This window comes from Seriola aureovittata, chromosome 5 (genome assembly GCF_021018895.1).
Source record: "Seriola aureovittata isolate HTS-2021-v1 ecotype China chromosome 5, ASM2101889v1, whole genome shotgun sequence".
NCBI classification, from domain to species: Eukaryota; Metazoa; Chordata; class Actinopteri; order Carangiformes; family Carangidae; genus Seriola; species Seriola aureovittata.
In genome coordinates this window covers 16557405-16582150 of record NC_079368.1, presented here as the reverse complement: position 1 = coordinate 16582150, position 24746 = coordinate 16557405, and the positions used below count along the sequence as shown (strand labels likewise).

General features: G+C 39.7%; 1 protein-coding gene across 5 annotated transcripts in view; it reads left to right on the top strand.

Moving 5' to 3' along the window:
- pdlim5a (PDZ and LIM domain 5a) overlaps positions 1 to 24746 on the top strand; it is a 68313-nt gene that overhangs the window by 13696 nt on the left and 29871 nt on the right. For all 5 annotated transcript variants that reach the window (XM_056376275.1, XM_056376279.1, XM_056376277.1 and 2 more), the window contains one exon: positions 9368 to 9519. In XM_056376275.1, the coding sequence (XP_056232250.1) occupies positions 9368 to 9519 (152 nt within the window). The remainder of the gene's footprint in view (positions 1 to 9367; positions 9520 to 24746) is intronic.

Below are 24746 nucleotides of genomic sequence, written 5' to 3'. Positions count from 1 at the left end.
TTCATGGAAGAATGCAGTTCCTGGAACAGCATCAGCGATGGCTGCCTCCTGCGTCCCCAGAGATGCTTTTCAACAGCCGATGATAACAACTGACCACAGTGATGGGTCTATTTCAAAGACTGTTTAGGTCTATACATAGTCTCTTTCTATTTCTTCCTCTTACAGTACTTGTCCTCACACTCACATTGTATCATTGACCAGGTCTCGAACCCGTGATGCAGAAAACTTTGTGGCTTAACCTTTCATACCAGAGAGCCAGAGCCAGGGCCAGTTGACAGCCCCTCCATATGACTTAATAATACTTATACTTAATCTATCATAATCAAACAAGTCCCTTGGTTCCCTCTGAGTATCTGCCTATCTTAGTGAAATAGTCCCAGAGCCAGAGTCAACAACTTATCATTTCCTCTCCCACAAATCAATCTGTCAGTGGTCATGTGTGTGTGCTGGTTTGGGCAGACTTGTTGTGTTTGGACACAGTAACAGACTAGACTTTTCTGAGTTCACAGCAGCATGACAATACATCTTATACTCCTTAAAATGTGTAAGATTTGACATAGTATTTCAAGATTTGGCATTCAGCTATCATGACTTTTTGAGATGTCCCTTTTTTTCTATTATTATGAATTATTTATAAGCACTTCTGAGGTTGGTGTGCACCATTGTACAAGTGATAAATTTAGAAAAAAGTTGGGGGTTGCTTTTTTGAAATATTCTCATCACTGCATATTGCATGCTGACAGGTACCTGGCATTTCTGTCTTCACCGGTAATGGACTGACTAATCCATTGTAAAAGCCCTATCAATGTTACACATGCCGACACCTTAAATATTTTTAGTATCCAAAAGCATTGACTGTTTTTCAGACAGGACCACATTTGTCACAGTGGTGTTGAGTGATAATTTACTTTCCTTCAGCTAAGATTTCAGAGAATCATGTTAGAGAGTGACCGAAACTTACAAGGGATTTATTCTAGTCATCCATCTGTACTGGTCAATTGAGGGATAATGATGAAATATAAAAGACACTGAAAGAAAGAATAAGCCTTTAAAAGATGTGACACACAATATATGAGGATAATTTATTTCTTAATGAAAGCAAAGGTTTTTGAAGAACGCTATTTTAGTGTAACTGGAATGAACAGAATTATTTGAAGCCAGAAAATTTTATAACCCTGGCAGACAAGCATAGCCAGGTCATAACATGTGCTTCAGTGAATTCACAATGAAGAGACTTGAATACCCTATTGTTTAAAGCAGCTATAATGTATTTTCCACAGTAGTTGCTAATCGTGCCATGTCTCCCCTGCTTTCCTCTCAGGATACTGGCCTCATGTCTGGTATCATGTTTATTCCTAATAATATTGGTGGACTAAAAGGACTGAAATAAATAAAACTGAAATGGTTGTAAGTAAGAAGTCCAAAAGAAACAAAAGAAAATAGTTGGTGTAACAGCAGTAGCTGTCCCCTTTCCTGTTAGGATATCAGACCAAACTAGTGATGGTGATATTTAAACCCAGAGACTATTTCAGCAAGCTCTAACCAACATTTACAAATGTTTGTTGGTAGTTTGGGCCTGAGAATTTCAGTTTACTGTTGTTTAAAGAAGTTTTCCATATCTTACCATAGCAACAAGAAGAATCAAAAAGCTAGTAGTCAGATTATTGGTTATCAAATAAAAAAATATGAGTAGTTCCTCTTTCTTCCCAGTGATCTGGTTAATGATTGCTTTTTTAAGTATCTTGAGTGTGCTACTGTGTTCACAATGAGGCTTTCTCAAGTATTTTTCATCTGCCACTGTGACCAGAAACCAGACTCATGCCTCACTATATATTCAAGTCTTTATTCCCAGTCCTCTATACCAAGGAATACAATCACATTGTTTTTTTTCAGAATATATAAGCAGTCGTTTTTTAATGTTTCTCTAGCACATCTTAATGTTTTTTTTTCCCCATGTTTCTCTTTTAGGATGTTGAGTGTAATATTTCAGTTAGAACCTAGTATAAATAAGTTAAATGTGATATAATCTGTAACTTAAAACCACCAGTTTGGGTTAATTACACCCTCTGTAAGTGAATGCCACTAACAAACCACAAGTAACCGACTGTGCTTTTATATGGATTAACACAATCCAGTCTTGTGTTCATATGGCTGTATTCCTGAGTGTGTGCTCACCAGCCCTGCCCATGGTAAGTCTCTCAGCACCTTGTCAATCACATCATTGAGTCTGGTCTTGAATGCTGGCATTTTCGCCTCTAGTTTAGCAAAGTGCAGTTAGCATTTACAATAATAAATAATGTTATGTTGGATTTGTTGATGCTGGTCCTGTGTGTATATCTGTTTGGTGAGTTTTTGACTGTTAATAGCAAGATGGAGCAGTATTATTCTGACTGGGAACCCGGTTGTGTTCTTTCTTGCGCACCTGCACTAAGATGCAAATGACGCTAATCACATTACTGCCAATTGTTTCACATTATTCCACTGATCTGCAGGTGGCGATAAAGCGCCAAGAGACACAACAATGTCACAGCACAGGCAAGGAAATAAGAAGACAGCTAACGGCTAACATAGAAAGGTCTTATAATACAGCCCATTGATAAAAGTTTGTCAAGCGAGACGACAGCATTCTGTTCGCGGAGATTTACGCATGCGCACTGAGGTTCTGTGCGTAGCGGCAGTGAGGGCAGAGTTAGCTAATTAGTTAGCAGTGTAGCTGTGAACGTACATACGTGCGATGTGTGAGCACTGTTTGTGCTACAGCTACAGTTACATCTCCTTAAGACCGAAGTTAACGCGTCTCCCTTGAGCTTTCCAAGTGTAGTCCTCCAGACTATGAGCCAAAAAGATTAATAATGAGGCTGGAAAATGTAGGATTCTGCATTGTCACTGGAGAGTGTCATTGTCAGTTAATGGTAAATGTTTGTGATAGAAGTGATTTTTAGATGTTCTTACTTCATAGTGCACATTTGATACGTTTACTGTCAATTCAGAAGAATAATCCTAGTACTCCTTCAGCCAGGAAGGAGAAAGGTGAAGATGTCAAGGCAGAGAGCAGCAAGATGCAGGAGAGAAACTTTCAGCACAGGAAAGACAGGCAGCAGAAAATCATGAGACCCTGTCTCAGGCCCTGAATTTAAGAGAGATTTGCAACTGCTACTGTCATGAAAAGGTATGTTTCAGTCTGGTCCATATTTTTGATGTTGATGTGGCTGAATGGCACACTGAGCTGGGGCGGGGGGGGGGGGGGGGGGGGCTTGGCTCTGCTTGCCTATCTGTAAAAGCCACTGCAGGCCACTGATGCATTGTATTGTCTTTATTTGCCAACTCAAACAGGGGACACATTCATAGGAATAAACCCAGTGCGCTGACTTTGCAGCGCTCTGTTGGAAATGATCTTTGTCATGGTAAATGAAAAGATTACTTTGAACCCCCATATCAGAGAAATAATTTGGTTTCTGCTCCTTCATGGGTATGATCATATCAGGAGAAAGCACATGAATCTCAATAGTGCTTGTCAGCTTGTGTCAGAGTTGGATTCTGCTTGAATGGGGGAAACTGCTTGTAAGCATTGCAGATCTCCAGGTTCTCAATCTCGTGTGCAAAGTTTTATGTTTAATGTGTACAATGTGTTTTTGTGGGTTTGGCAGCTGAGCTATCTATGGGAACTCAATCCGATATAGCCTTTTCTTATTAGGCTCTCTAGCATTAACATACAAGTCAGGCAGTGATTATTAGAGAACGGTGTGCACACAGCTTTAGGGGAAGAAAAAACATAAGAAAACGTGTTCAGATGCTTTCATTAGATTGAAAGTATGTGTGTGTTAGTGTGCCAGCATAGGGGTGTGCATGCCTGGGTACACATGCACATGTGCTAATACAGTACACATATACGGTTACAGGAATGTTCAGTCATTTAGACAGAGCCACTACTGGGCTGACGCCCTTTAAAAACTTGCTGTATAACATTATATTGATTCTAACTGGCAGTTGGAGCGCTGTCTTTTCTATAAAGAATATGATCTCAGGAGTCTCTTGAATTCCATTCTCTTATTTTATATTGTTGTTGTATCATGTTTGGCATACTCATACTGTAAATTCATTTTCAGGTTTTTGTCTTGATAGATGACTTGCCTGCAGTAAGGTGGACTGTATGTTTCTATACGCTAGTAATGCGACAGATTTCAGATTATTCCGTCTGTTCATCATTTTCAAGAACTTGACTTATAAACCTCAAGCAATCTGTCAGCCGGCAGCAGACAACGTCTAAAAGATGGATGTGACATGCTCTTATGCTAACAGTTGAAAAGGACCAGTGGATTCTGTCAGATGATCCTGTTGCATGTGTTTCCATGATGCTTCTGACATAACTGCTTGATTTGCTTCATTCAGGACCATAAATAGCAAATGAAATGTTACCCAACACAGTTTACTAAGTGTTACTGATGGATCCCTACCAGCGGGTTGAGTCCCTGCTTCTGTCTCCTGAACTTTCTTAATCTTCCCATTACTTGCTAACTTCTTTCTGTCCCTGTACCTCTTTCATAAATCTCACTCACCCCTTTATTTCTCCCATCTCGTCCAACTACCCTTCAATCTGTCTGTTCTTCACATAACTGTGCTTCTTCATATAACAGCTTTTTTGTTGTTGTTATTTTTGCTGTTTTCTGTGTTGCTAAGAGATCAGAGCACTGCAGTTGTCATGTTATTTTCCTGCACACTTCATTTTAATGTCCCTATTGTGGTTATAAGCGGGGAGCTGGCCAATTAATAATAAGGTTGTTGATAGAAAAATATTACGCGAGGGTTTTTGGACATTTTTTCCGAATTACAATTTCAAACATGCAATACAGGAACATTTCCTGACATGTAGGCTTACACTAAAAGATAACCTAATGTCTAGTCCTGAAGCAGCAAGGTTGAACTAAAATAAATATTTCTGAAGGCTGGCATATGGGAGCAGCTTCTTGGAAGTGTGAGTGAGGTAATTGTGTCTCCTGCTCTCAGCTTTTCAGTCATAGCGTGACATGAACCATCTGCCTGTCATCACTGTCACTCCCTGTGCTGAAAGCAGGCATTATTCAAAGCTCTTCAACTGGTCAGTGTTATGCTCAAACCAGACAATGTTGCAGGACTCCAGTAAACCTTTATTGCTATGTGTGGAAACTAGATTTTTTTTTTTCAAAGCACTTAAATCAGACAGCATATGTGTTGAAAACTGACATAGCTGGAAGCACAATGGCAAGTTCATATGTGCAGGCTTTTAACACGCTGCATGTGTGTTTCTGATTCTTTTGAATAAGTGATGACACAAGTATTGACCCTTTCACTTTTGCATGAATATATAATGAGGCAGGGGGATTTTACACACAGGTAGTGTATGATGGAAATACAGAATATAAAGGATTTTGTAAGAAAAAAAAAACTAAACGTAAAAGCAGCTTTTATTAATTGTGACATTTAACTAAAGCTGCGCAAAGACATTGATTCATTTGGCCACCTAAGGGCAGGAGAATTCCACAACAACTTGGAAAAACACAGACTTTTACCCTTATAAAGTTGGTGAACTTGTTTTTAAGAATAGCAGACGTAGAGCATCATAAGCGTTTCTTTAGAGATGTGACTGTCCTCCCAAGAAAAATGACGGCATCGGTTGTTTCAGCAAATATCCCAAAACAAGCTTTGTTTATGTTGAAGTGACAAATCCCTTGAGTGGCTGTAGGAATTATGACTCCTGCTCATTTGGAGCAAAGGAAGGAGTAAGAGAAATGTCTGGCCACCTCATTAAAGTAAGCACAATGTTCACTCCCCGTTTAACATTTGATCCATGTAGGAAATCTATATTAGAACTTGCTTAAGAGTAGGCTTTTCTATCCACTCATACATCTTCTGCCGTTTTCTGACTTTTTCTTGGTGTAAATTCAAATTGTGAGATTAACAAGTCAGAGTCTGACAGGACTGAGGTGAAGGGATATGTCTATTCTCTTTCTCAACTGTTTTAGTTTTCTCTGTTTTGGGATGTTTGTGTTGGTGGTGGATCATTAATAAAAATTGTGGTCATGTGTGAACTGATGTCCCGGCAAATTTGGGAGCACTGCTCAGCTGCTGTCAGAGAAGTACATGTACTGTATGCGTGTGTATTCTGCATATATTCTCCTCCTTATATGGATATGTGCGTTGCGTTAAAGCTGCTGTTTTCTGTCATGGACAAAGAAACAAAGCCATAAATCAAGTACCCTGGGAAACTTTAAGTGCTTGGTTTCTTACATAGGCAGATTATTTAGATTTCTGTTTCTGATTTTCTCAGTGATTTGTTGCTCTCTCTCTTTGATATGAAAATTGAAACTACTTTGAGCTCTGAAATCTTTTTAATCAAAGTGATTGAAAGCAAATGTTTGCTTTTGGAAACGGATCTCCTACCAGCAAGAACAATTCCTTTAGACTTATATTGAATCAAGACATATTAAATACTTACAGCACGAATTAAAAATGTTTTTCATCTCTGCCTGATGTATGTTCTCCTGTTCAAAATCAGTTGAACTCTCTTGTATGGTTGCAGTTTTGATGCAGAGGGAAACAGAGCAGTGTTTCATGAGTCCGGGTGAGTGTTTCTCTATGTATGTGGCGAGAGAGAGAGAGGTAGCATTTGTGTGGGTAAGGGGCAGGAACAGAACACTAATTGGGGAAAACATATAATTGAACATTTTGTGGCGAGAGTTTGGTCCATAATAGTGCCAGAGTGGTTAGCATGAACACACCCCTGGAAATGGGTCCAAATGTACAGAAGAAGAAAGAGCCCACAGATTCAAAATACTCAGTAGCATTTTTTTTTCCTCCTTTCCCTCTCTTTCTCCCTTCCTTTCCGTCCCCGCAATTTTAATCAATGTCAAGTCGATCCCTTATTACCCTCTTCTTCCTGCCTTCTGTGGTTGTGAGTGGTGATGAGTGATGTTGCGTGTGTTGGGCTAATATGACTATAAAAGGTTGGGGCCGCAGAGCCTTAACACTAATCCGGGTGCAGAGCCTCTTTTATTAGCCCTGCCTGTGTCTGTCTGTCTTTGTGTGTGTGTGTGTGTGTGTGTGTGTGTGTGTGTGTGTGTGTGTGTGTGTGTGTGTGTGTGTGTGTGTGTGTGTGTGTGAGTGTGTGTGTGTGTGTGTGAGTGTGTGTGTGAGTGACAAATATAGGGGCAAAGGAAATAGACAGAGGGGGATGTAACACACCAAAGGTCCCTAGATCTAAACCCTTGTTACACTTTCTCATCCTTGAGTGTCACTTCAGGTTCAGTAGAAACACATTTTCTTAGAGAGACACCAAATTCAATAGCTACACTTGATGTGTGGTCGGTAAGAGTAAGAGGCACTTCTTAGCAAGAACAACCTCAAAAGTGGTCTGTGTGTGCATGTGTGTGTTCAGTGAAGTGGTCCGTGTGGCCCTTTTTCATGGTGTCAAAAGAAACAAATGACCTCACTCCCCTTTGGTCACACTTGTTCCTTGTGTGTGACCAAGAATGGTCAGAACTGCAGCTGCAAGGTGCTTTTGTTCTCTAATAATAAACAATGTCCAGGTGCTATTTTATTAATAATGAAACAAACACACAAGACCAAGCTGTTAGTGTGTTTTGTTGCTTACACTTTGGCTGTAAATTCATTGCATGTCAATAATTGTTATGAATGTAAGTTGTTATAGTAATACCTACAGTGCTTTAGCGTCATGGGAAAAAGACAAGAGATAGAGTGTAACATCAGACGCACATTTCCAAATTTGTCACTCTCCTCCCTCAGCGTGCTGATAAGAGGGACTCTGGCTTATATGACACATGCTAACACAGTGTGTCGCCCTGTCTGTTGGCGGCAGGAATTAAACGAATATCAATTGTTTTGCCTTTTTTTTCCATTTGTGCCACTGTTGATTACATATTTTGTGTGTCTCATGTGTATAAATCTACTTAGAAAAACACTTTAACTTAACCAGGAAGGAAATAGGGTTAGTTTCAGCACAAAAATAGAGAACACATGATGACACATTTAATCTAATTTGATTTTATCTTGGTGTGGATTCAGGCCAATTTATCTGCCTGTTAAATGCTTAGTTGCCCGGCAACTGTTCTCCAACACTTGTTTACAAAATATGTTGAGTATTGCTCACAAATAAATGGACAACAACACCACATATGAGTGGAAAATGTTATAATTGTTCCCCCTGCATAATTATAATAATATATTCAACATTACTGAAACAAACAGAATTAATACAGCACAGGAATTGTGCATGTTGAAGCCATGTTGAACAGCAGGGTTGGTATTAAATACCAGGCCTGCGGTTCGACATGAGTTCTTTTGTGTGGCTTGAATCTGTTTCAAATTAACCAGCTTCCTCCAGAGTGGAAGTGCAGCAATTACACTTTGTTTAGATGCTGATATTTAAAGCATCCCTCAAAAATCATGGAAGACACAGAAAACCAGAGACAAGAGAAATGGAGTGTATGCATATTTTATGATGTGTGCAAACTGAGAGATGTCTGGCTTGTAATTGTTGTTTCCACAAAGCCCATAAAACTGGTATGTGTCTCCACCATGTAGTGTCCCATTAGCTATTTGTCACCTTTTTAACAGTATTTTGTACGGAGAATAATGGAGTAATTGCTTTTTACTAGGACTAGATTCACTTTACTTGATCTTTATTGTAACAGTAAAGTATGTGTCAGGATAAGCTTCATTAATTAGCTTGAAGCAGACATTACAAAACAGCAGCACTGGAACCTCTTAGTTAAACTGCTGCTGTTGCGCTTTTGAAATTTGGCTCTAAACTCTAAAAAATGCCCTGTGCTACGTGAACGTCCATATGCTACATTCATGAAGATATAACTTTCAGTTCATTATTTCTGCATTTGCTGTGATCTAATTTAAAATTCAGCGTTCACTCAGCCGTTGTCATCATTTCGATTAAACAACCCACCAATACGAAATGGCTCCATTATAAACAGTAGTGGAAACATTGGACACAAGCATTATATTTTCACTGTGATGTTTTTTCTCACACAGTGTGTTAAGAGACTTTTTTTTTTTCTCTAACAAGCTGTAAGCCAAACATCACAACAGGTCATAAAGAAGAAACAAAAGTAACTCCAAGATGAAGGCCCCTGCTATTAAACACACATCAGTGAATGTACAGTATTCTCCATCATGTGGTAGAGAACCAAGTCTTTCATTATCTTTGCCCAAATACTTGTGTTATGGAATGGATCCATAAATCTTGTGATAACTACAGAGTGGATGTGAAGTCCCGACATCACCTTGACCCACCCTCCTGCTTAATAATCCTGACTGTGACGTTGCTGGTGATAATTTAAACTGTTTGTGGTTTTTGCAGCTGACGGATGGTGGGAAGGCAGCTAAAGCTCGTATGGCTGTTGGTGACATGGTTTTGTCCATCGACGGCATCGCCACAGACGGCATGAACCACCTGGAGGCCCAGAACAAGATCAAGAGCTGCACTGACAACCTCAGCCTCACCCTGCAGAAGTAAGCTATGACCTCACACTGTGTGTGCATGTGTGTCTGTAACCAAGCCACTTCACTTTACAATGATTTAACGTGTGAATGTGAGCGGCTAGCCATTTATCTCAAGTGACAACACAGGATCCATACACTCCCTTTGAAACCCTCCCAAACAGCCAACCTCTGCGTCAAATTTAAAGGCCATGCTTCCCCTTTCAACTCCAGACATCCCGTGTCCAGGCAGATGTTCAGTGTTGTTGTAGGAGTTAATCTTAGCTCTAACACACAGCAGCACCATTAGTTCTGCCTGATCTCCCATTCCCTAAAGGAAAGAGGAATCACTGAAATCACAACGAGAGCATCACATGTGTGGACCACCCCATCTTCCCAACGGCCTAATCTTCACTATTTGGTGGAATCCTGTTGTACAGTGGAGCTGATTTATCACAAGCAGTTGTGTTACAGTGCCTGTGTGCGTGTGTGCGTGTGTGCGTGTGTGGCTGGCTTCATATTGGTTCGCATGTGGTATGAATTGTCTGGTTCTTTGGCAGCACTTGTAGGCATATGTGTGTTTTCATTCAAACACTGTGAGACATTTAGGGCTCCTACACTTGTCCTTTTGGAGGCAAAATCATGAAAGAAAGAGCAGATTTACAGTGTATGGCGCATACACAGGTAGAACGTGATGAATTTATTTTGCTACACATGAAATCAGAATAGACTGAAGTAGTAAAATGCTCAGTTTGCTTTTTTTTTTGTATCATGGTATCGCTTAATCTCTGCTTGTCTCTGTGTCTGGATTTCACATTCTGTCCTCCCTTGATGACTTTTATTCTTTCCTTCACCCCTCCCCTCATTTGAGGCTAACTGAGCATGTCCTTTAATTTGAGTCCAAATGATGACAGACTGAATATGTTTACTTTTGCTCGAGTGTGGCAGAGAACACATGCTATCAAAAGGCTTAAAGCAACTCAAGGTCAGTCTGTAGGTTTCCGTGTGTGTGTGTGTTACTGGTAGTGAAAGACATCCATGGTCAAACTGTTTTCTATAATGAGGGAAACAGGTCGTAACACTTGGCTAAAGGTCACTGGTAGATGAGTTATTTGTCAAAGTGGGGGTTCATATTCTGATGAGCGGCCAAAGTTTTTACACCGAGGAAGGTCACCAGGCTTTGCTGACAACGACGTGGAAGATATGTGGCCACTTGAACTGAAATTGTTTTTGCAGGAAACAGAAGCATTCATTTGATTCTATGCTTTGATTATGATTATTTCGAATATACAATGCAGCACATTTAAGCATATTCATCAAACATCATAAAATGTGTCTTACTGATGGATTTTCACAAAAATGAGTTTAAAACTGATTAGAGCAAGTATGGTTTGTGCTGAGAAATTTTCCAAGCCCTGGCTCTTGATTTATATTGTGGAACAATAGCACACTGCATCACACTGCATCTGCTTATATAGTTTGTCTCACTAAAGCTGCCTGAGAACATGTGGATAAGTGGATAACTAATAGCTTCAACATTCCTGTGCATCTGAGGTTTGGCACAGTGAAAAAGGTTGATATGAGAGTGACACTCTGAAGTGTCCTCAGCGCCAGGTGACGGTTAGCTTAGCTTAGCATAAAAAATATCCAAAGGTAAGGAAAATAAAACAGTGCCTAGCCAAGACATAGTCCAGCTCATAACCTCCCTGCAAAACCACAACTTGCTTTCGAGCTCCAGAGGTAGTTAGCTACCTGATAGGCAGATTTTTTAAGTTTGTGGTCTAACTCTCAGCAAGACAGAAAACAAGCACATTTCCCAAATTGTCAAACTTTTCCTTTAACGATTATTAAGCTTTTAATTGTTTAACAGTTTGTCACTTCAGTTGTAAAATGTAAAAGACTGGTATCTAATTACTTCATTAAGGCGTCAAACTAGCTGCCAAGTGCCAAGTGTAACTGAACAGATGTCATGTATGGGTGTGCTTGTTTGCGGGACCAGTTATACAGTATATCTGTTCTGTTTCACTGTGTCTGTGGCAGACATCAGGCAGACTTGAAGGGTTGATTCATGCCCTATTTGAAACACATGGAATGGCTTGTTTCATGAAGTGGCAGTATTTTATTATTAAGGCTGTGTGACCAGGCAGCCACTCTTGGGACAGCTGGCTCCAGCTTCTGCTTTACAAGGATGCTTAAGGGTCCAGGAGATTGACAGTAATCACTGTGTCTTCTCCAGACTCCGTTTAAAATAAGAAATAAGATCAGAGTTTCATGGTTTCTTTCTGTTTGTTGCTTGGCATTCATTGGCACTGTGAGTTAGACGTACTGTATATTCAAAGCGTGTCATGCCAAGGTCAACATCTGGACTTTAATGGGTTTAGATGCGTAATGGAAAGAACCAATCGAGTGTCTTGTTTCTGTTAGTTTTCATAGGCGTCACGTGCTTCTATTTTCATTTTTCCTTTCCGTCTGTAGATTTTGATTGGGTTTGTCACTGGGTCAGATAGCAAAAGGAATGATAACAGTGTGATGTGTTAACAATGCATGTGGCGTCTGTGTGTGTGTATTTTAAAAGGAGACAGGTTGTTATTCCTTTTCCAAATAAAGGGATGATGGGGAAGAAGAGATGGACAGCAGATGTGTGAAGGACAAGAAAAGGAAAAGCTGTAAAGTGAAGTTGTCTCTACAAGAAAAATTTAAGCTGACATATATGGCTGAATTTGCCCTGGCTACAATTATTGTTAAAGATGACATTGCAGATGAAAGGAGGGCCAAATTATCCTGGCACTGACTCCCCTCTCCATCCAGTAAAAAAACCTGGAACAGAACCGGGATTTATTAACTGTTAAGTTAAGCCAGATAAATGCATGAATGCAAACACCATGGTTACCAGCGCAATCATCACACACCAACATTTATGTAGCTGTCTGTGAGACTTTCTTTATTTCTAGGGTGGAAAGACAGATTAGAGTAAAGCAGGCAGTGATGAAATTGCAGGTAACAGGTGCCAAAACAACATCAGTTTGTTGGTGTTTCATTCACCCCAAGTTCAAATTTTGAGGATTTCACCTTGATGAGCAGCATATTTGATATTCTTCGATTCTCTTTTACAAACTCGTGCTTCAGATTTTTGAAGGTGCTCTGGCAGTCGCCCCTTTCAGCTGGTTCCCCTGTTAAAAACAGATTTTTACAAAAATATTCACATCAGAGAGGTTTTCTGCTTCATAAGCAGATTTCAGACACATCAAAGGCTGTTTTATCATTTTCTTTGATCCGTGAACAATTCCCTTATAAACAAGGAATTGGAAAAAGACCACAGTCTTTTCTCAAGTTTGTGTTTTTAATCCTAAAAAGATCAGGAAAAAATACTTCCCAGTTTCACTGTTTCTGTCTCCGTTATTTAACAGTTGTAAAGTTTCTGCTTCACTTAGTTTCAGGATGACTAATATACATGCTGAGTTCACAGACGTATATTTCCTGTGTGTGTGCATTTTAATCCTACATCTATGCATATTGAGCTGAACTATATTTATTTACAATTGTCTGGCAATGTGGTGTGTAAATTGAATTACACGGCTGTAAGTCTGTTGCTTTACCTCTTGTGACCAAGAGAGTGGAAGGGAGATTCGGTAGGCTTTCAAAGATCAGTATCCTTGGTATCACATACAATGATTTACTTTACTGTTTGATACTGCCTGTTAGCATATTTTTCTTGTACATCTGTAAATTCAGTCATATAGATGCCTCTTTCTCTTAGACTGAATAAAATACATTTCCCACAGACCTGGACCAACAGTAAGGGAATACATTAGTAATGGTAACTGATCCAAAGTGTTTGTTGTTTTACTTAACAGTTCAATCTTTGCCAGAGTTTGTCCTCTGTCTAGGAATGCACTTTGTATTGTTCTCTTAATAATAGCTCTCAAAACACAAACTTTTGCTTCACAACCTTTGAAGCCTCCATGGCTTTCTGTCAAACAGTGTCAGTGTGTGTCCAGCTCTCCTGCTGAGACAGTGAGGTAGAAAGACTGAAAGACACAAAAAACAGAAATGAAGGACGGATGGAAAGAGCTTAAATAAGTTGAGGGAGGCAAATGGAAGTAACAACATGCCAAAGAGATGAAAGGGACAGATAAACTATGGATCATCCTGCTTGATGGCACCAGGCGAGAATGTTAAAACATCACTGCTCCATGTTTAGTTTCTTAGATGTTCCTAAAGCTTTACTATGGATACTGATGCACAGCTGTAGAAAAAATGCAGTTGAGTTTCTGGGAATTTCTTTTTTCAATTAATCTTTTTTCCGCTCTTATCTTCAGTGTCAAACTGAATTCTATTTGATGAGACCAATAAAAACAACCAATATCATGTTCGCTAGATGGACTGTTTTATTTTGACGGAGATACCAGACACATGTGGAGCACATGTGTCCATAACATATACACACACACACACACATGCACACATGCACACACAATTAGACTGTCAAAGAGATGGTTGGTCACGTTCTGATATATTCTACTGAATCTTGTCAGTGCAGGTGCAACTAATGATTATTTTAATTGATTAATCTGCTGATTATTTTCTTGATTAATCATTTAGTCTATGAAATATAAAAATTAAAAAAAAAAAAAAAGGAAGTGAAAAACGCCTGTCCCAACTTCCCACAGCCCAAACTGATTGTTTGTTGTGTTCAACCATCAGTCCAAAACCTCAGTATATTTTATTTACTGTCAAATATGAGGGAGAGAATTGGCATATCATCATATATGAGATCCTGGAAAATGTTTATCAGTTTTTGCATCAAAAATGACTGAAACAAATCAGAATAGTTGCAGATTAATTTTCTTTCAAACAACCAATTGCTGCAACTTCAACAGAGTGAGACAGAAAGTTATGTGAAAGAGAGGTGGTGGGCAGAAAACTGATAATGTAGAGCAGAGGCGTGTTTTCTATGTGGACTGAGGGCGTTGTAGTTGAGAGATGATAAAAGATGGCAGAGGAGAGGTATGTGGAAAGAAAGCAGAGGAAGGAGAGAAGGCAGGAAAGAGGAAATGGACAAAGAAGGGAAAGGAGACATTGGCAATGGCAATGAAATGGAAGAACAAAAATAGAGGTGAAGTTTGACAGCAGGGTGGAAGTGAAAGCTAAGAGAATGGAGTCACATTTAGAAGTGTCAGAGGAATTACAAAAGCAGGACATTTCCTCCTTGCTGATGGCTTTGTCCTGAAGCTGTCCCTCTAGTATAATGCAATCAAAACGTTTCAACACTTAAATTAAGCTCTCCGCCGATATAATTATTCTCTGTAGAGGCACACCAACGTACTAAACTGTTCATTTCAACCAATCATCCAGTCCCTCAACAAAACCACCTTTGTGTTTCAGTGTTATGAACTGCCAGTGTCTGGCTAAATGCTTTATTCCCCACAGTGAAGTCTTTTCGAAGCCCATTTGACTATTTAATGGGCCCGTGCGCATGTGTGTGTGAGTGTGTGAGTGTTTTTCACTAGTAATGGCACAGTCTCAAGGTCTTGATGTGTTTGAGGGAGTTAAAGGGTACAAACTGAAACACAGTTGACCCGATGTACTCACCCACATACACGTAAGCACATCACAGTACACAGCAAATGAAACAAAGCCATGATTTGAATAAACAAGCTATCACGCAAAGAAGAAAGGTCGGGAGGGAGCTTTTGTGTTGTGTTGAGTTAATTGGTTCCACTTCTCTTTTTATCAGAGTTGAGATCTCACCCTGTTGAAAGGACCTCAACCAGGATAATTACAGTGTTTGACTAGCCTTTTCTCCGTGACTGAGTGTCTCCATGGTGGAGTCCTCACATGCTTTTATAATAGTGAGATCTCATGCATTCATGTAGAAAGCCACAAGGACAGGCCATAATAAGTCATGGATAAACACAATTAGTCTGGATTGCTGCGCAGTGGTGTTGTTGTTTTGCTGTGGTGGCACTGATTTACGCACTCCCCTCCACACGAGCAGACCCACACATCAGTTAGCAAGAACGTTTAGCTCACCTCAGCTCTGTATCCTGCACAGATATTAATTTGAACTCCTCATCGACATGTTACATGCGTGCAAAAGAGTCAGAGAACAATGGTGTGAATGTTGATTATTTGTTGCAGGGGGTATGGTACACCTCAATATTTACTCCTATAGCCAACACACTCACACAAACCTACACATACACACATAGGCAAGCACACTTACGCACAGGTCTCACACTGGCAGCCGCTTAAGTTATTTTGAGTCTGGAAGTTGGTTCCTCATGTGTTGGCAAGGAGTTGGGTGAGGGAAGTTTATGTAGGGTTGGGGTATATGTTTTCATTTTGTTTACTCTGTGTTCTATGAATAGTGATAATGAGATCCCTGGGCTGTATGTGCATATGCTGATGCTTGTGCACAGCCACGTGTCCAGCAAACAGGCACACACATGCACGTTGATGATGTCAGTTTACCTTAACCTGGTGCAGCAGAGTGTACCACCAGTATATAAGTATAGTCTAGTGGCTAGTTACTGGATATTTATAGCTGGATATATACCGGGATGTAATTTTTTCTTTAAAAAGTATAGATGTAAATTCCTACTCTGTCCAATATCAGATTGGTTGTTTATGATGTAATAGTGCTCACAATGAAATCTGAAATTGGCTGTGTGCACATACTGTGCATAACTAATGACCTCTCATTGTATTAGAAATATGAGAATGAAATATGTATCAATTTCATAATTGGTCATTTGATGTATAGGAGGTATGGGTCAGTTACCTGTTTGTAAGCAAGACTAGTACCGCAATCAAATGATGTATTGCCTGTTTTTAGCTTACCCTTTGAAATGAAACCTAGTATGGACGGCATGCTTACTTGGAACTGACCTGCGTGTAACAAGAACAGCATGTTTAAACAAGCCTGGCTTTGAAGGAGAGAGATTATTGGATTCCCCATTTACAAAAAAACTGCTGTTACAAAAATACATGTAAACATTTTGCCTGCTGACGTGTTTCAGAGCAAAGAGAGGCAACTCCCTATGAAGGGGGACACGGGTGTGAATAGAAAAAAAACATTCGTCACAGTGATCCACAAAGAGTAATGTTAAAAAATTAAGAACCCCTAATCTGAAATTGTTGTTCCCATTTTTTTGAAGGTGGTACTTTATCTCAACTCAGGTGGTAATGGAAACTCCTGTAAGAGCAGTGCAGCATGTAAGGGCTGTGTTGTGAGGTGAAAAATGTTTTATTGTTTTGTGTATTTTATGCTTTCATCAGAAAGCAGACAGCAGAGAAAGTCTCAGGGCCACAGGCAAATCTGCGATGTTGTGGTGCCTGCGCCTTCAACCCGGAGCCACCAGGGTGCTTCTTTTCCTATTCCTAAAATTATATTAGTTTGAACCCTGTTTGTGATCAGGTAGATGGGATTTTTTTGGTCTGGAAGCTGGGAGCTCTGATGAACGTGGTTGGCTTATCATTTTATATACAGCATCTCCACCTTCTCACATTGTTCTCACTGGCTTTACCCACATTGCTCTCACTGCAGGTAATTAATAGCACAATTGTCAGACTAGAGGCCAAGAAGTAGTATATATTTAAACTAACTTACTATCTACATAAGATGCTGTATTGCCATTTGTCCCAATACCCCCCCCCAAAAAAAAAAAAAAAAAATAAAACTAGTCAAAATGTGTCAATTACCAGTAAAACAACTATATTAATGGCCTGATCTGTTAGAACTTCTAAGACTTGCACTGTAGATGCGGAAATTCAGAACTCAATGCAAATCCTCTTTTCTAATAGACACTCTCTGTGCAGCTGCCTTTGCCACTTACTCAGCTCTGATATTTGCCAAAGATGTTCCAAAGCCAAGAGTGCTAAACTGGGTTCACCTGTCTCTGTCTGTCACTGCTCTCTAGTATTTGCCAAAGATCATCTAAAGCTGACGGCCATCATGTCTGGCTAGGCTTGTAGTATTGGCCAGTAATATCCTAATACCACGAGAATGCAGCTACAGCTAAACACACCTGTCTCTGCCTGTCTTCTGTTAGTCTGTTGTTTTTGCCAAAGAAAATACAATTCCCAAGAACATTATGGGTCTGTAAAGGTAGCCCATAGATATTTTGAGGCCAAGAACACTGTGTTAAGCTCATCTGTCTCAGCTTTTTTAATTCTTCTCCGCTATTTGCCAAATATATCTTACAGTAAGCCAAGTGCTCTCATCCTCTCATCTTTAGGCCAGCCAGCACTGTTGAACAATACCCAAATGGGCAGCTGGAGCAGTGTGGAGAATCATCTGGACTGATTAAGAGAAAAATAATAATTACTATAAGTGAGTTTCAGGGTGTAAGGCGCAGTCAGAACATAAACTGTACACTCAGCAGTTTTGTTCCAAATAAAATAAGCTTCAAATTATAGTTATAAATTACTCTATAATAAATTGTAATCAACATGTTTTGAAACACAATACACTCCCAGACACTATTTGCCATCTTCTCTTACAGTTCTCACGTTCAGCTTTATCCCTGCTGTGTTATCAGTTCACTTTGGCTGGGACATGTTTAAATTCAGCCAAATGACTCACTGTGTATATATTTTTGCCCTGATTTTGTTACATAATCAGATGACACCATGTTCAACTCAGGCAGAGGGTGTAATCCTAAGGAGCATGTGTAGTTTTGAACACCTCTATGTGTGTTCTTGGGATACCAATATTTATCTGTGTTACTTTTCAATATAGTACATGTTAATAACAAACAATATGTATGTATATGTATATGTATAAATATATAAGATGCAGGGGGGTGCACATTAACACTCTAGTGCGTACTTTATCCCGTCATCCCTTCCTGACTTTTTTTTCTCCACCATTTCCACCATCCTTCTTCGTGCTCATCTGTTGAAAATACTATGATTTTATAGTGGAAAAAAGAACCTGAAAGAATTCCATAACTTCAGGTATTTGTTCAATGTCAGAGCCAGGATCATTTTATGATCACTGTTGTATCACTGTCACATAGGTTTCTTAGGCATCTGACTCAGTGCCATTCGGAGCACATCTGGAGGGCAGTGAGCGAGAGCCAGACAGAGCGAAAGCAAGAAATGGGCCAAGTAAACAGAAACAGAAAGTTGGACACTGAGTGTAGAATCAATAATAATAATCGAAAAAAAAAAATTAAGGAAAATAGCCAGTAAATCTTGCATATCTGTGAGTGAATCTGTCTGAGTGATACTGACACCCATCGATATCCATAACCCTCTCAACAGACCTAAGGCCAGATGTTGAATATGGAAAACACTTCCTGGTCCAGCTGTGGATCATTTTGATGGGCAGACTGTCTCAGCACTGACTGCTGGACGCAGCTGGAGTGCTGTCTCTTTACCATGTCTTTCATTCTTCTGCTTGATGGACTGTTTTGTTTCTGTTTTTGCTGCCTTAAAAAATATATGTGAGCTGCCAGAGAGAAGAAAAGAAGATGTAAATTACACAGGGCGCAAATGTTCTGTCTTTCTCCCTTTCTCACTGAAATTAAATATTCTTTTTAGGTAGTTCTGTGCGTTTCAGTATTCCACTGTTTATTCTCCTTGTGAATGCACATTGTTGATGTAGTAAGTACATTAATTAAGACCATAGGATGCAGGATAGATTTTAAAAACCGCAGTACTAAAAGCCCATTAATCCTGAATCTCTGCTTTAATTCATCCCATTTGGGACCCCCTAGAATCATGCAGATGTCCTCATGTTCCAGTTTGGGCCCCACAGTACCACTGGTTTCCCTTATGGAGCCCCAGCATGTACTCAATTTGCCTTCAAGGCAGAGATTCCTAAACTCCTTCTACCCAGGACCCACACTTTAAACAATGCAATCTTCATCTGAGTCTCATGAAATCACACCAGGGCTCTGGCTATGTTGGGTTTAACCTGTGTTGTGTAATTTAAATAAGTTTGACGGCACTGACATGACGACCTTGATAAATCCAGATTTGCTCTGGGGATCAGTCTGGTGTTTCTGTGCTCCTCGAGTTGTATGGTTCTAGTTGAGATTGTCATAGTGTGTTTGTCAGTCAGCTGCAGAGAGAAAGAAAGCTCAGTTTTGTGATTTCTATAAATGTGTGGTTTCAGCGTGGAAATGTCTAGTATGTATTTCGCAAACAGGCTGGCTACACTCCAGTTACAGTCCATGGAGTCGTTAGTTTATTCAATTACACTTTAAATCTTTTAAACGATGATGGCAATGTTCAGTGTGGGAGTTGCCATGAAGTGAGCAAAGAGGCATGACGGGACATTATCAGGTCAAGAACCATTAACAATGAGTGAAAAAAGGGCTTTAAACACAGCATGCTTGGGTTTGCATTAAGAAAAATACTCTGGCAATTTAGCGGTGTTTGTGTTTTGCTCTTTGTGTGTGACTGAATGCCAACGTGTGCTTGCCTGTCCCTGTGTCGGCCTGTCTTTCTCAACACCTCCATGTGAGCTCATCTGTTTATATGTGCAGCTTTTGCTTCTTGGTCAGTCTGCTGTGAAACAAAGCTGTAAAAGTTTAAATTAGATTTCGAAAGACAACACAGGACTCCGGTCCTCCCATCTACTGTTTTACTGCCCCGTGACTCCAGAGACAGAGCAGGCAGTAAGAATAAACTTACTCCTATAGACACTGCCATTAAACCAAACAGTTGAATTACACTTTCATGTAAAAAGAAAACATCTGTCCTCTGCCTTTAAAAGATATATATTTGCATGAATGTAATGTTTCATAAAATTACTTTTATGATCTTTGGAAAACATCTAAGAAGAATTACACGCTGTAACAGTACCCGGGCTGTTCATCTGTTTTACTACCCAAAATTATATCGATGTTTGATGTGCCACTTGATGTGTATGTTAGGACAGTAATGTCGTAAAAAGTTCCATACAGCATATAAGATTTTACAGCATTTTGTCTCAAATATATCTCCTCTCCATCCCTGCTATTTACTTTTAATGGACTTCATGTCCTCCATTGTCTAAACTCAATACGATATGTATAGTAGCAGTATATTTTAACTTACATCCCCCATATTTTCACTTTTGCACTCTGTCATTCAAAGACATGTTCTATTCTCATCTGATATTTGTATTTTATAGTCTTTTTTTAGTTTAGAAAAGTTAGCTACAGTAAGTTGTGCAGGTAGTTGGCTCATCCTCTTGCTGTCGAGTGGTGAGTGTTGTTAGTTAGTTGTAGAGGCACTGCTCCCCCTTACTCCTGTGCTCTGTTGGGGTTTTCATGAAGTACTGTTGACCTGCAGTGCAGTTGGAGACATTGCCTCCTTTCTCCTACCCTGGTGGGGTTTAACTTAATGTGTCTGTTTCCTCTCATGTTCTGCTTTTAAGACTCCTTATGGTGCCAGTCTACCGCTGCATGTTTTTGTTACAAAGTGAGCTTCTATAAAATCTGCTTGTTTGTTGCTATGTAACCACAGGAAACACAGTTGTGATATGTTTAGGCATTTGCTGTCAGTTCATTACCTTCTTCTGTGGTAACCCACAGTATGAAAAAGGACATTCTGTGCAAATGTAATCAAATTACATTCATAGATTCATAGAACATGTGTCTATACGTAGCCGGGCTTTAGGTCACATCAGGTCTGTGCAACTTTCACCACAGTGAATTCGCGCCCTCAGGCTATGCCAGAGGATAAAGAAGACGGAACATTATTTCAAATACAGTGTATGACATAACACCTAATTTCTAACATGGGCTACATGATGTGGAGCTTGGATTGTGAAAAGAATCACTGAAATTCAACTGTGGAAATTCATTTAAGTTTTTCTTCTGCCCGTGACTGTGATTGTTCAAATTCTGTACTGCAGTTTATTAAATTGAGTAATGTTCTTGCAGTGAAACCGCCACAGTTTTAACATATTTTGCGCCTTTGGTCTGGTCAGTGTCAGTGTTTCTTTTAGGATCTCATGTGATGTCATACTCAGCTGAAAGGCCTGTCGAGGCCTCTGTGGAGATAGTAGTGGGAGGTAGTGGATAAGGAACAGGGAGGATCACACACACACACACACACACACTCACACACACACAGATAAAGAGACATGGGTTCACACGAACACTACATACAGACCTACATTACTTGTGATCTGTGGGTGACCTATGTCTACTGTGGTCTTTTCTAATGTGAGGACTGATAACGACAGACAGACTCAACTTCCAGATCTATTTTAAGGCCGTTTCTAGATAAACTCACACATTGGTCCTGGAATTGGCAGAGAAATGACACAGTTGTTTCATACCAGCAGAGGAATGTTACATCAGTTGGTGAGATCAGGAGTTATTGTTCACTCATGATCTCTCTCTCTCTCTTTCTGTCTTTGAGTATGGAGCCATAACAACATGATACCTACATTGGCTCCCGCAGCCACCCACACACACACACACACACACACACACACACACACACACACACACACACACACACACACACACACACACAACCTCACTTATTAGACACCCAAATGCTGAACCACACGTGGCAATGATTCTGCCAGTCACTCTGTTCTTAGTGGTGCCCTGGCATTTTCTCCTGGTCACGTTGTTCTGTCTGCTTCAGTTTAAGGTAAAACTGAAAAAAAAAAAAAATCCTGAAACCAAACCAGCTCTCTCTTTCCCCTTTTTTTTTCCTAATAAGGCACAGAAAAAGAAATAAATACAGAAGAGCTCAGAGTGCGTGTCCCTCCTTCAGGAGTGACGACTGCATACATTTTAGAGGGCTTTGTTTTAATAATCATTATCACTTTTGTTTAAAAAGGGTGATCTCATTCCAGGAAAAGGCAAACTGCATGGGAGGCAGGAAGGAGAAAGTAAAAAGAGGAGAGCGAGATCATTAAAATAGAACTGATGGAAAGGTGCAGAGACGGAATAAGAAAAAACTAATGATTGTAAAGATTTTTCTAAATTAAGATTTACAGTTGTGCCTGTTCATAAATAACCAAACTGCTACGGATCCTATTATACACAGTAAGTGGAGGGACTGTCTCTCTCTCTCTCTCTCTCTCTCTCTCTCTCTCTCTCTCTCTCTCTCTCTCTGAATCATGTGTTTCATACTTGAATCTGTTGCTGGGTCCTGTGGGAAAGAAAAAACAAGTTTGATCTTATCAAACTTGCGTCCTTGATGCGCGCTTGCACACATGGATCACAGATGCACATAAAAAAAGTTTCAATTCACAATATCATTCTATCTATTCTTCACTATATTTTTTCATCACTGTGATATTTTGTGCTGCCTAGTTAAAGCTAAAGAGAAGAAAGGGGAAAAAAAGAGGGAAGAAGAATGGAAAAAACAGTGAATTCGGATCATTTATAAAATGACAAATATCAGGAACACTTGAATTTTGATAATAGTGTTTTGACTTCAGTTGGATGAGAGCATTCCCTTCTGTCTTTGGCAGGAATGCAAAACTTACCACAAAAACACACAAGAAATGCCAAAAAGGTCTCACAAAGACAAATTAGGTGCAAGAGAAGATCACAGCTCATGAAAAACCAGACTAGATGTGTGGCAAACAGAACCACAGTACAGCTTTGTTAAAGAAAACTGAGCCGTCTATAACTGGGCAATTAAGTTCACGTTTTTCACACATATAATATTCAGAAAGTTGCAGTTAATCTAAAAATAGAACTGGACAAACAAACTTTGTGTCTACGCGTGTGTGTGTCTGTGTGTGCGCGCGCGCCTGCATTCATTTAAGTCTTATTTGCAGGTGCAGATGACATCAAGTGTATGAACTGGTCTTTGTAGCCAGTGTTATCACACTAACCCAGTAACATTTCCTGGGCCAACCTGTCATGCCTGAAATCAGTGTCACCACACCCTGCACAGTATATCACTGTGTGTGTATGTGAATATATTTGTGTGGGTGTATGTGTATGTCAACTGGCCTGTAACAATTCTGTCATTCATATGGCAGCACACTTCATTAAAGATTTACTTATTGCTGAAATATAATTATGTGTGTGAGACTTTTTAAACGAGACGGACTGAGATGATTGATTGCCAGGAGTTACAATATATATATATAAACGTATGTAGTGAGTGTGTATGTGTGCGTGTGTTTGTGTGTGTATAATTTTTCAGAGTTCACCCATGTGGGTCATGTTTTTGTTAACACAAGGTCACACACACAAGGGCATCGAGTGACAGAATCAGCTCCACTTGTAAAATTCCTGCAGACTTATAAAGCTTGCCTGTGTGTATCTTTACCTATATGTTGGAGAGTGTGTGTTCAACTTGTACTGGTGTTACTAACAGATCCCAGTCAGTGTCACCTAAAGCACTCCTGCTTCTTGACCACAAACACACACACACACACTCAGGCAACAATCTCTTATTGATTCAGCGCGGCTGGTTGCTTGCTTGTGAAGCTAATGGCATGTCAGGGTGCAGCCCTGGAAACATCGGTCAATGATCTCACTCGTGTAAGAATAGACCAGAGAGATTAAACACAAATGCACAACCAAGAACACAGAACAGCCGCGAGGGCACGGGTGATTTGAGAGGAGATGGCATCTTTCTCTTTATGACAGGTCAATTTAATGTGTAAATGTGGGGAAAAACTGTAAAGAAACTCAAAGCAGTATAAAGATAAAATATGGGGACACATTAAAAATGGTATGGATGGCAGGAAATACAAAATAACAAGAGCTCCCCATAGTGAAATACATCAGTACAACACGACACAATATTGGCTCAAATATTAACCTATAATTGAATCACAGACAAATTAACATCATATAGTTTAAAGTATTTACTGTGCAGGTGTTTTTTTGTTTTTTTTGTTTTTTTTTTACAAAGGAAGAACGACTGCTGAGGAGAGTGGAAACTGAACAAAGAAAATGTAACAGCCCATGAAAGCACTGTCGATGTTATGTAAAAGCTTATGTATGTTCCATAAATGGTTAATTTGGAAAACCATAACCATGCATGATTTTTAAACTTAACAAGATATGGAAATATGTAAAAGCGTGCATAGCATTCACTTGGATGTGGTAAGGTATCAAGGCAAAACCAAAATAGCTGTCACCACAAACAATTTCAGCGGAAACACAGACTCACAGTTACATGTCAGGAACAGACCAATTTGCTGCTCTGTTATATAATGTAAAACTTCCACAAACGCATAACAGAGTACTCGAAACACAGCCACTTAGCCTGACACATAACGTGGAACATGCAAAGTTACAAAATGAAACGCAGAGAAAAGAAACAGCAGC